Source organism: Danio rerio, chromosome 15 (assembly GCF_052040795.2).
Source record: "Danio rerio strain M-AB ecotype USA chromosome 15, GRCz13ab, whole genome shotgun sequence".
NCBI classification, from domain to species: Eukaryota; Metazoa; Chordata; class Actinopteri; order Cypriniformes; family Danionidae; genus Danio; species Danio rerio.
The window spans coordinates 21524723-21538182 of NC_141035.1; the positions used below are offsets into that span (position 1 = coordinate 21524723).

General features: G+C 33.5%; 1 protein-coding gene across 5 annotated transcripts in view; it reads left to right on the forward strand.

Moving 5' to 3' along the window:
- cadm1b (cell adhesion molecule 1b) overlaps nt 1-13460 on the forward strand; it is a gene marked incomplete at its 5' end in the record, with an annotated part of 352349 nt that overhangs the window by 190946 nt on the left and 147943 nt on the right. For 2 of the 5 annotated variants that reach the window (NM_001423722.1, NM_001441347.1), the window contains one exon: nt 10976-10996. The exons of 2 other annotated variants lie outside the window; for them this stretch is intronic. In NM_001423722.1, the coding sequence (NP_001410651.1) occupies nt 10976-10996 (21 nt within the window). 5 annotated transcript variants of the gene reach the window in all.

Consider the following 13460-nt stretch of genomic DNA (forward strand, 5'->3'; position numbering starts at 1 on the left):
TTTTTTTTTTGCATTACTGTAGTTTTAAGGTAAGGTTTAGTGTAGGTGGGTTGTTATTTGCAATCACAATATAGCATTAACCTTTTAACTTCACTTTTCAGCCATTTAATTTCCGAACTGTTGCAATTCATGCATGAATCAACAAAACAAAACATTGCCTGTCACTTTTTTTATCTGTTGCTAAGAAAACAGAACATGCTTTTTAGCCCCGCTCACTGGACATTTCACATTGAAACTGCTGTGGAGCGTGCAAGAAGCAATGTTTTATCATTTTTTTGCAAAAATGTCACCCCAGGCTCTTTATTTTTTTCACAAGCCTGTATGCATTATAAATGTTGGCTCTCAAATGGATAGTCAGGCAAAGAGGGACCTTGACCTGCCAGAAGTTGTATAAAGTAATTATTAGCGTTCCTCGCGGTGCACATTTCCTCTTCTACTAGACAAATGAAGGCTTGGTTAGCCGAGATGTTTGCTTCATCATTCATTCCCCCCACCCACAGCTGATTGATTGCTGTGATTTTATTAAGAAAAGGAGAAGGGGAAATTGAAAAATGCTGGTTGCAGTGTGGAAACGCAGTGTTGATTATAAACTCTTAGGCAAGACAAAGGGGCCACCTTTCCATTTTGTAGCCCAACAAATAGGCAGCAGGTGTTTTTGACAGGTGTCTGATTGCGCGCTACAAAAGACATTAAAAAAGCAAACAAATTGATGCGTTTGTGTGCCTCTCATGTTAAATGGAGTTGGGTCTGATGGATGCTGTTACCCAGGGATCTGATTGGCGGGACGCAGTTGCTGAATGGCACAGGTGTTTTGGGGAGAACAGTTTGTGTATCTGTTGCGCCGAGCGTCTTTAAAATCGTGTTCTTCTGAAGTGTAGCTATAGAGTGGTTGGCTATGGCTGTGTAATTGGTTTAACCTTTTAAATGGATAGATGATTTCCCATAGTAGGACACTTGTGATCGAATTATAATATCCATAATGAATGGAGCATATGCAGCCTCCTTTGCAAATTGGACAAACCTAAATCAGTGGTCTTTAAATGGTTTTGCTTCAGGACACAGATTTCTCAGTGGATATAAAATAAAGCATAGAGCCACTTTTTTGGTATGTATAAACTGAATGTGTTGCAATGTAGTGTTTTGATTAGCTAAATAGAATCAGTTCATAAAAGTCTTTTGTTCGAGAATCAAACTGCGTTGCATGCCTAACCTAGAACTGGAACTGTGGAGTCACATTTTGTAGGAATCAAGCACAGATTTTAAAAATCATTTGACTCTTATTTCTATACGATATATATATATATATATATATATATATATATATATATATATATATATATATATATATATATATATATATATATATATATATATATATATATATATATATATATTGTACACTAGGACCATCTTAATGTAATTAATGACGGAACTGAAGCAGAGGGGATTTTTTATAAAATAGTTGGTCCCACTTTATAATAAGTGGCCTTAACTAATATGTACTTACATAGAATTTATTAGTTTGTTACAATGTACTTATTGTGTAAATACATGTATTTACTGTGTACTTATGCTTGATTAAATACATGTATGTAATTACATCTGTAATTAACTTTTGTAATTACATTTGTAAATACACTGTTGACCATCCCTTACACCTTAACCCACCCTTAAACCTACCCATCCCACCAAACTTGTTCATAACTCAACCTCTATCCCAACTTAAAAGCACCACAAGTATTCTCAAATACATTATAAACACAGTAAGTATGTTGTATTAATTTTTTTATGTAAGTACATAGTAGTTAATGACACTTAATATAAAGTGAGACCAAATAGTTGGGATTTAGAGTCTAACAATCAGAGAATTAGAGACAATTAGAGAATGACAATCAGCTTTAAATCGCTTTGTTAAATTTGTTTTGGATTAACATCACTTCTTTTTTTTCTTTCTTTTTTTTAGTTTCAACTCTCTTTCAGGCTTTCAGGAATTTCAATACAAAAGGAAAAAAATGGCTTTTGTTTTGTTTTTGTTACATTAATATTCAAATCACATCCCTTTACAGCCATATCACGTACAGTTTTGTTGTCTGAGTGGCGGTCGTTTCGTACTAAAATGGTCCTGTGGTCTACTACAGTGGACATGCTGTAAAATTAAAAATAAAAACAAAATGTAAAAACTTTAAATTGTAGATTTTTTTAACCCAAAGCATGTAGGAAATCACAGAAAAAAAAAAAATTCTTTGGGTCTCAGTAGGATAAATATAGGCGATGCAGTGGCGCAGTAGGTAGTGCTGTCGCCTCACAGGGAGAAGGCAAGAAGGTCGCTGGTTTTAGCCTCGGCTGGGTCAGTTGGAGTTTCTGTGTGGAGTTTGCATGTTCTCCCTATGTTCGCGCTCCGGGTGCTCTGGTTTCCTCCACAGTTCAAAGACATTCGGTTTAGGTGAATTGGGTAAGCTAAATGGATGAGTGTCAATAGAGTGAATGAGTGTGTGTAAATGTTTCCCAGAGATGGGTTGTGGCTGTAAGGGCATCCGCTGCGTAAAACGTGCTCGATACACACACACATATATATATATATACACATACAGTATATATATATATATATATATATATATATATATATATATATATATATATATATATATATATATATATATATATATATATATATATATATATATATATATTCATTTCATTCATTTTCCACAGCGGAATGTCTATATACACTCTCTTTCCCTTAATGAGTTTTATTTATCAAAAATAACCAAATCAGTTGTGTCCTTCTTTAAGGAATGGACTGCACTTATTGCAATGTGTATTTGATTCACTAAACAGAACCTAACCATATGAGTCTTGAGTCATTTGTTGCGTTGTTTAAGCATTGTGAGGACTGTAAGATTCTCATAAAAGAACTGAATCAGAAGTGTCATTTGTTAGGGAATCACATTGTTGGAATGGTATGTATTTTATTCACACAAAAAAACAACCAAATCAGTGGCGTCAATTATCTCTAAAAAGAACTGAATTAGTCATTGTTACATTGTTTAGGCATTATGTGTCTGATTCACCTAAAGAACAGAATCAGTGGTGTCATCTGTTAAGGTAACACATTGTATGCGCAGTATATATTTGATTTACAAAAAATTATATGAAAAATTATGATACATTGAAATGAAAAAGAGACTGTTGGCAAACATTGAGTAGTGCAACGCATTGTAATTGACTATGGGATGAAGGGGTGGAGTGAGAGGTGTGTATCACACAGTGAGGAAGGAATTGTGCTGAAGCGTTTGTGTTTTTAAATCACTCGAAGAATGCAAAAATGAAAAATAATAACTGTACGAAATTACTTTAAGACCTTTAGTACTCTATTCACAAAAATGAGCCTTACTAGTGGTGTCAATTTGGGAACTAGACTACACTTGTTGCCCAGTTTAGATTTGATTTCTTAAAATTAACCAATTTAATGGTGTCAGTTGACAAGCCTATTTGTTTTTCTATGCTAAACAAGGTTTAAAAGACAGTTTAAACAAAAAGAGAAAATTTTCTCACTACTTACTCAAGCGCAAATGATTCCAAACCTTTATGAGTTCATTGATTCTGTTGAACACAAAACAGAATTTTCAATTTAGGGTGAATCCCTTTAAATACATTTTACTGTATGATTTCTGACTAAGATCCTATTTCTTAAACCATGACATGCACAATGAAGTTATTACAATTTTATTTATTTATTTATTTTTTTCGCAATGAGGCACCGGTCAATGCCAGAGATTGCAATTTCCCAATATTTTAAGAAAGTCCAAGCAGCCGTGGCAGAGGCAGGGAGATTTTATAATGTGCAGTCCAGGTGGGTGAGCGCAGCTTTAGTGACTGTTCTGTGACCTGTGTTCTGTCGGTCGTGGTGGGAGGATGATGTCCCTGTCAGCTCCTCTCACCCTTATGTTCTCATTATCCACCTCCTGTCCTCCTGCTCCACATGACAGCAGCACACACACCACACGATTATATAAAGAAACAGTGCATTGTGGGGGAAAAAAGGCAGAATTTCATCTAATAGATAACCTTCCGCATAGTAAGCATTTCATCGTTTGGGTTTAAGCTTTAGGACTTAAGTTGGAATAAGAATTAGCATTTATCTTGTATGCAGTGGAAAATAGCCAACAACAGAGCAAGAATAGGCTGTTTTCACACTCTCTGATAACTGTTCACACATATCCAAGAAGCTGCTATCAGTACATATGCAGCGTGCTCGGTGAGAGGAGCTGTTTCTGCTTGAGCTCAGGGAAAGTCAATACAAATGTTGCTTTGGCTGTGTGACTGACCATGCAAAGTGCTTACAGTCAGCTTCAATAGGGTTTTGTTTGTTTCTCACAGTTAAATTACATTTTATGCTCAATGGGCATCAAAACAGCAAGTGATGCTCATGAAGGACAGGGCTGTGAAATGAGAATGAGTTCAAATTAGTATTTTGATTAAATGCAAAGGTTAAAAAAAAATCCCCAATATGCCATATAATTACAGTTTATAGTAAACGTTCATAGTTCATACGTTTAGAATTGTGTATGTGTATTCACTGAGGAGATTTGCATATGTGTGAGGGTTCATAGGGCTGGGAACGTAAATATATAACGTAAATGTACAAAAGCATATACTAATTCAAAGAGAGTAGGCTTGCAACAGAGATAAAGTTTAGCTTTATTTATGCAAAGGGATAGTCAGACAGGCAAGGTCAACAGGAGCAAACAGTACCACATGGGTAATCCAATAGTAATCTAGAAACTCAGGCGAATGGTAGGGATGGCTGGTGTAAAACTGACGTTTCGACATAGTGTCGAGATCCCGAAGCGCATGTGTTTTGAAACACATGGGTCACGTGACTGAAGTATTTCAAAACACCAGGTCACATGACTAAAGCGATTCAAAGCATCTGTCAATTCAGAAGTGTTTCGAGGCCTGTCGAATCTGCATTGGACTGACTGGGTCAGAAATAAACTTTGTCTCATGTAGTCAAGCAGACCGTGCGTGAGCACAAAGTTACTGTACTGCAAAAGACTCGAGTTCGAATCCCGCCTGAAATTATTACTTGATGAATTTTAATAAATGCTATTTTTATGACCAAAAGAACATATATTTATTCACAATGTGTTTATTGGGATGTCAGACCAATGTTAAAACAAAACACGGAACAAGAACAGAACATTTAAAGACTAATGTCTTTAGCTGCATAACCCTGGATTCGCACCCATTATTTCTGCTTGCAAGTCAGGAAATCTCACTGCTTCACTTAATCACTTGGAAACTCAACTCTACAACATGGGGTTTAATTCCTCAGTTTGCTTAATTGTTTCTTTGCTGAAGCTGTTCCAGAGCAATACATAAAAACTGATCACTAGGTGACACTGTAGAGACAGGTTTCGAAATATTTCGAAGCTTCAGCACATTTGCTTCAACTGTTTCAGTGTTTCATGAAGCCTCACTTTGCCTACCACTAGCAAATGGTCATAACAAACAGTATAACAACAGTATAACAGTAAAACAAACAAGGGTCCAAAAATATGAAAGGAAAGACCAGAAAAAACACTTGGAAATGCTCACTTACAGTATCCAAAACTCAGCAACAACGTGTTGTGTGTATGTTGTGCTTGTAGTCCATCTGATTAGTCCTGAACAGCTTCAGCTCTCTGTGTTTGCGACCAGGGTGAATCTGGGCCAGGTGTGTGAGAGAAGTGCATGATAGGATCCGTAGTTTATTAAAGTAGTATATTTGTAGTTCTCTAGTGATCTGCAAATGCTAGATCACTGGTGATCATGATAATTATAAAAATAGTTATATTTTTATATAAATTAATTGGAAAGGGAAATATATTCTTGACACTTAGTGACAGTTTAATTAAAATGAGAGACGAAGTTAATAAAATGTGGTTAAAAAATAGTAAGAGGTTAACAAATTCTAACAAATCAGGTAACATCATACCAATTTTAACAGCATGAGGATAAGTAAATGTAAAGGAACTATTATTTTAATGTACCAGCTGTAGTAATTCAAAACAACAACAACAACAACAACAATAATAATAATAATAATAATAATAATAATAATAATAATAATAATAATAATAATAATAGTAGTAGTATATATTATATATTATTTTTATTATTTATTTATTTATTTTTAAATAATAATTAATGGGTCAACATTTATTTGCAACTTCAAATAAACTTTTATAAGACACCATCAAAGCCCAGAATCACTTTCGGAAATGGTCCAGTAAAAAAGAGCATCAGTGTGTTCCAGCTGTGATCTTTGAGGTGGTCGCAGGTCCTGATCGTGTGTCCTTGGGCCCACATGGCATGCACAGATTTTTCCATCAGATCCCCGTAAAGGTACGCTTTGAATCTCCACCCCTACCCTTTTAATTAAATGAAAGCACAGCGGGTCACATACAAGCTCAAAGTCACAGTCCAGAAACAGACAGACGCACATAGCATTGTGCTCATGGTCGGAATGCACAAATATGGCCGCTCAGCGGGGAAACTACAAATATAACTGTGAAATTAAAGGAGAAATGGGCCTGAAGATCTACAGGACACAATTCAGAGGTCAACTTTAGCTGCTAATGTGATTTACTAATGCAGATACAATATATAAATACGTAAAATGCTAAGCTGGTTTTGACTTCTTAAAGGAACAGTGAAAAAAATTGGCACTCTGTTTTCATTTGCTCCCTCTCATGCAGTTTCAAATGTTTTTTGTGAGACGTTTTTGACAAAAGTGCTGCTATTTATTAAGTATGAAGTATTTAGTAACTATTAAGTATCGTAAAAAGTGGCAAGTATGATTTAAACATACAGTATATTTCAATTGAATGCTATAATAATGAAACTAAAATAAATTCTTACTCACTGCTCATCATTTCCTTCAGCTGGCTATTGAGCATATAACTTTAACTGAGTTGAGTCAAAAATATATATATATTTAAAGAGTCAGAGAAAAGATTCAATGTTCATGTATTCAGATATCAATCTGAATGCACATAAACTCTCTAAGGAAAGTTCTGGCAGATTTTCTGTGAATAATAACTTATATTTTCATCTGTTCCCTTCTCACACAAAGGTGTAATACATATTTAGAAGATTTGAAATGTGTCAAGTAATATGGGGATTAAAGTAATATGGTTCTGATTCCTTTGTGATGTTTTTGTTGCCATTACAGACATACACTACATAGCTATTCCCTTTATACCTACAAGGCTGCATTTATTTGACCAAAAATACAGTAAAGTAAAAACGGCTATGTTATGAAATATAATTAAAATATAAATGACTTGATTCCTAAAATGTATAGCTTTTCACAATATTCCAGTCTGCAGTGTCACGATTCTTTAGAAATCGTTATAATATAGGCTGATTTGCTGATTTTTTATTTTTATTTTTTATTTTTTGTGTGGAAAACTCTGAATCATCAAGAATCTGGAGATACAGCACCCATCATAGTACAGGGGTTATATGAATGAATAGATTTCAATACTGTAAGGATTGGATTTTGTAGAGTCATGGATTTTATTAATTAATTTATTTAGAAAAAAGATCAAATTTTTGAAAACGTAATTTTCATGAATAACACAAAGGATTAACAAAATTATATGTTTCAGATTAAAAGCTAAGCCAATAATTAGTTTTGCTATTTTTTTGTAATGAAAAACACTTAGTAGGCAATAAAAATATAATAATAAAATATATAAATAAAAAAAATAAAATAAAATAAAGTTAAGTAAAAAAGTAAAGTAAAACAAAATAAAATACAAAAAATAAGTACAATAAAATAAAATAAAAATAAAATAAAATAAAAAATAAAATAAAGTAAAATAAAAACTGCAAAAGGAAAATGAAATAAAGTAATAAAATAAAGTAAAATACAATAAAAATAAATAAAAATTATAAAAATAAAGTAAAATTTTAAATAAAAAATAAGTGCTATAAAATAAAATGAAGTAAAAGAAAATACAGAAAATTAAAATAAAATAATTAATTAAGTAATTAAATTATTATTTTTTTATAAATCAAAAAAATAAATATGAGATATATAAATACAAATATGGATACAGTGTCTTTGAGAATTCTTAGTGAAAACATTTTGCTTTAATACACATGCCTTATTTATTTCTTTGTTTGTGTGGGTAAACAATGTACATATTTACATACAGTATGATATCATACTACTATATTAATTGTATAATTTAATATAACATGCAATATATAATGATAATTGCATTATAAGTGTATTTAAGGTTGGTAACATCACAAAGGCCAATAAATAATGATAAATTATGCAAATGTGGTTTATAAAACAGCACAAATGGGAATGAATCCTTTCTTCAAATCCAAATATTTATAATTTCCATAGAACTGTCATTTTCCGTGGAGAATATTGCACTAGTGCCATTTGAAAGGAGAATCGGCTTTCAAAATGCTCTTTTTTGAGCGATGCCCTGCTAGCACAGCTGTCTACACTCAGATGGCATCAAATGGGCTTCTGCTGAAATCTGACCATCAATATCTTGTAAGAAGACTGACAGCGGTGACATCTAATCACTGCCCTACTGACATGCCATAACTCGCGTCTGATACCCGTCAGGCTGAGCTGCGTATTGACACGAGGATCCTCTATTTATAGAGCCGCTTGTCTGCTGTGAATCTCGAAGACTTTTACAGGACTCATTAGCCTCACGCTGTTTATCATACACTCTAGCCATATTAAATGATCTGCTTATGCTCTCCAAATGGCTGTGAACTTGAACGTTAACTTGATACGGAGATTGTGTGCAATTTTACGCAGTATATGAGATGTGTTTAATTATAACAACGCTAGTTTTAACACTGTGGAAAATGGGGTAATAAAAGGTGTTTAATTGGAGTAAACCCATTCATATTTATGGTAAAGGATGATTGCTAATTATATTCTGGTAACATTTTAATTAATGGTTCATTAGTTAATGTTAAGGTAATTTATTTAGTTAAACCTAGTACATAAACCTAGCAACTATTTTAGTAACAATTAATAATCAGCAAATTAGGAATTTATTAGGCTAAATCATAGTTAATGTTTTGGTAATAGTGAGAATTGTACCTTAAAATAAAATTAGCTTTCATTAACTTATGTTAACCAAGTATAAATACGTTAAAGGGCACCTATTTTACCCCTTTTTTAAGATTTTAGATAAGTCTTTCGTGTCTCCAGAATGTTTCTGTAAAGATTCAGCTCAAAACACCTATCAGATCATTTATTACACCTTTCAGAATATTGGATTTTCTGCTCTGAATACTATGTAGTTGTTTTTGTTGCCTGTACTTTTAATGCAAGTTCTCCCTACCCACCATTCCCACATGCCTGTCATAGTGTGCCTCATTCTCTGGCTGCATCAGATAAACAGCACAGTGTATCACGTAATGTTTGTGAGAAATACTACAGTAAGAACTTTCCCAATGATTATTTGAGGTATTTGTTGTGGAGTTAATTCAAGCCTTTCTGCAACGATGAGTCAAACACAATGTTGTTACAACGTTCAAGCACACACACACATACAGACATTCACACACAGTGGACACACACACAGCGCATGCATTTAACTTTGCACTGTTTTCCATGGTAAATGTAACAGGATACATGTTAATATCCACTGCTGTCTGGATATCCGTTATGTTAACATACAAAATAAACCTGATTTAATGTCCATAAACTGGGATTGAGGCATTTTTTTATAATTGTACTGACATGTGGCTGCGGTGATAAAGTAAAGCTGAGGTAAATCGCTGTAATTCATTACAAACATGCATGTTTTAACCCTCCTGTCGTGTTAACATCTTGCACCTTTTGTGTTCCCGGTCGAAATTGACCGGCCTGCTTTAAATGCTTATATTACCACAAAAAACTTTTTTTTTTTCCACCAAATTTTTATTCAACATTCTTTAGCTGTGAACAATGTCTCAAAGTAGTGTTTAACATGAATTTACCAAATTAGACATCAAATAATTGCAATGAAAATAAAAATATTTATAAATGTTGTAAAACTCATTCTAGATCACATTTGATGATTATTGATGATCACAGAGAGCTGAACAGATTTTTTAATCCCAGTTGCTTTTCCCAGGCCCTGTCTTGTGGATATGATTATGCATGTTACTACGGAGACATGTTAATACTTTTTTTTTTTTTTTTTTTTTGTCTTGTAGTGTCTAAAGTTTGAGAAAAGGGCATTACAAATAAAATGTATTATTATTATTTTTATGCTAAATATTGAAAATAAAAGTACAAACAACAAAAATTCAACAAAATTGAATATATTTCTGTTTTTCTTGTTTTTTGCAATTTTTGAAAATGTTCTATAACATTTTCTATAACATAAATTTGGACTACTAAATGTTGAACCATTATTGTAAGTTATTTTGTTAGATAAGCTCCAGAATTGGCCTCAGTACTGACTGACTGTCACCAGCAGCACTGTAACTCACACTAGTGCCTATATTATGCTGAACGTTTCCATGTCTATCCAGCTGTATAAAAAGGTATACATATGCACTTTACATGCGGATCCCTATGAATACAAATGAGATCACCTTTCCTTTTTTTTTCAGACAGTATCTCTCTTGTCTTTGTGATGTCCAGCCGTTAAAGCTCTATGGTTCTCTTTCTTCTACAACAGTCTCCTTGACTTTGACAGGAATGGCAGTTTGCCATCAAAAAAAAAAAAAAAAGGACAGTGTAATACAGCACTTGAAGGAAATGCTAATGCGGGAAAGAAAGAACTGAATGATCCAGCCTGAGAGTGTCATGTCATCTTATATATGCTACAAAAGATTAAAACCCAGGCCTAAATGAAATCTGATGCATGCAAAAATGTAAAAGTAAAGGTGTTCTGCTTTAACGCTGTTGTATGTGTCCTGTTTCTCCTTACGCTCTCGTTATGCTCAGGAGCCGCTCAGACCACACCAGGTACTGCTCTTCTTCTTCACTTCTTGTGGCTTTTCTATCTTTGCATGGTGTGTGCAGTTTGCATGGTTTGATGATTGGCCGTTGAGGCAGTCTGCATGTTTTTCATTTTCGAATTCTCAGGGTGTAAGCGGGGTGTGAAAATGTCTTGACGTCTTAAATTAAAAAAACTAAATTTAGGTCCTAAATTTACTGGAATATTCTGTTGTAAGTCTTACAGTAAATCACCTGTTACCCAGCACTCACTTTTGGGGATTTACACCTACCTAGCATTAAATAGTAACAGTTCTTGACCCCAGTGAGCTGTCAACGTAAATTAGGTATCAATGGAAAGAAGACACTTTGAGCTTTACTATGGTAAAACTCATGCTAAAAATATATAAAACATTTTACATTAGGAAGTAATGAGAAAGAAAATTACGGTGTTCAAAGTATGTTTTTTTCATATACAAACACAGAAAAACATTAATGTAATAACCTAATAAAATATGCCTTGAAAGCCAAATGAGTTTATATTTCAAATTTGATTAAGATAGCATCCAAAATGAGATTTCTGTAGAAAAGTTTTCTGTGACTATATCGGTGTCCTTCTTTCCCTCACCGTCAGAGGCACTTTCTCAAAAATTTGTAACTGAAAAAAAGCCTTTGACCTTTAAATGTGGTCTATTTGAAATTCAATAATAAAAATATCAGTATTCACACTGGTGTGTAGGGGAAAAATATAATATAGGCTATTACAATTTAACACTTGCATGTTATTTGTTATGCTCTATTAGTTAGTGTGAGGATTGCTGTGAGGCGAGTAAGACTGTCTTTTTTTTGTGGAGGATGGATTACAAATTTGTCTGTTTTTGGTCCGCCAGGGCAGTGGTGGTTGTTTCGGTGTTTGTAGGTTGTAGGTTGCTACAGGTGACCATCAACCGTTTTCCCAGAGGATGAAAAGCTGATAAAATATTGCTGTCACCATGATACAAGTTTTATTTATGGACAAAAGCACAAAGCACTGCAGTGTTTGTGTGTTCTGTGTTTGTCTGAGAAAACCTATCTTACCGAAATATGAATATTCCATACAAGCTAAAGCTGATCAATCAATTCTTTTCAACGTGACTCGCGGGAGACATTGGTGCTTGTGCGCGCAAGCCGCACAACTCCATTGGAAACAACAAACTTGTGCAAACTCTAGAAATACAGGTTATACGAACATCCTGCGATCTCCATCAGTTAATCTTCTTGCAGAGCCATGCTGGATTCACCTGATTTGTTGACAACTGGGTTGCGAATCCAAACCTTGGCAGTTCGTGAGTCGTTCAATGGGTCTTTTCCCCTTAGCAAAGACACACATTTGGGTGCTCAAGTGACCGAGATTTAAGCGAGAGAATACGATAATTTAAAAAAATAAAGGACATTTAAAAATAATTATTTCTTGTGCAGCCTTGTACCAATAGATACACGAACCGGTGGTTGAGGACCACTGAGCTAGGGGATACAATGCAAAGCCACTGCAAAGTAATCTTTAAAATATGACGCGACTCCCTCACTGAGCTCGCTGAGGCCCCCTTGTGGGCCAGGACCCTCCTGTTGAAAACCACAGATCTAATTTATAATGCTCAACATAAAAAAAAAATACCATTCCGCTTTGGCAACCCCGGATTAATAAAGGGACTAAGCCAAAATAAAATGAATGAATGAATAAAAAAAAGAAAAATTTTGTTGAAATTGCGTAGGTTGTATATTTTTTTTGTGTTATTTCGCTTGAATTTAACTACTATCTTTTAATTTCTACATATTTTTGGTGACTAAAATATTATTTATTTTATTATAAATATTATTATTTATTTAATAAATATATCTGTATAATAAATATGTTTTGTTTAAATGCACCAACATACATTGTCTATATTCAATGAGAAATTGAAAAAATATTCATTTTCAAAGTGGGGTGTACTCAATTATGCTGAGCACTGTATAATAACAAAATAAATCTTTTTTATTGACCAAACCATGCTTCAGAAAAAAATTATGTTTAGTCCTGTATACATCTGAAATTTCATTTGTAATGGTCCTAAAATGTCTTAAAAATTCTTTAATTTAACTTGCTAAAACTAGCAGAAACCCATGAATTTTGCTTTGTGTTGAGTCTAAAAAGTGTTCACACTTTTTTATTTTATTTGTTTTTTTTATTTATTTTTTATTTACCCAAGTCTTTTAGTACAGAAAAGTTTTTTTTCAATCCTGTGTGTGCTATACTGTATATTAAAACTCCCAGGACCAGGAGCATTTAAGAAAATTCTCTATAAATCGTGAGGGTAATTTTTACAAAACTCGTCTGTATTATTGTATGATAACTGCATATTGTTAATCATTTATTAAGGATTTCCAAATGTTTAGTTTATTATTTCTAAGGCATTAAGTCTACGTTAACAGACACTAGTATGCAGTTTAAAAATACAGCTACAAATGCTGTATT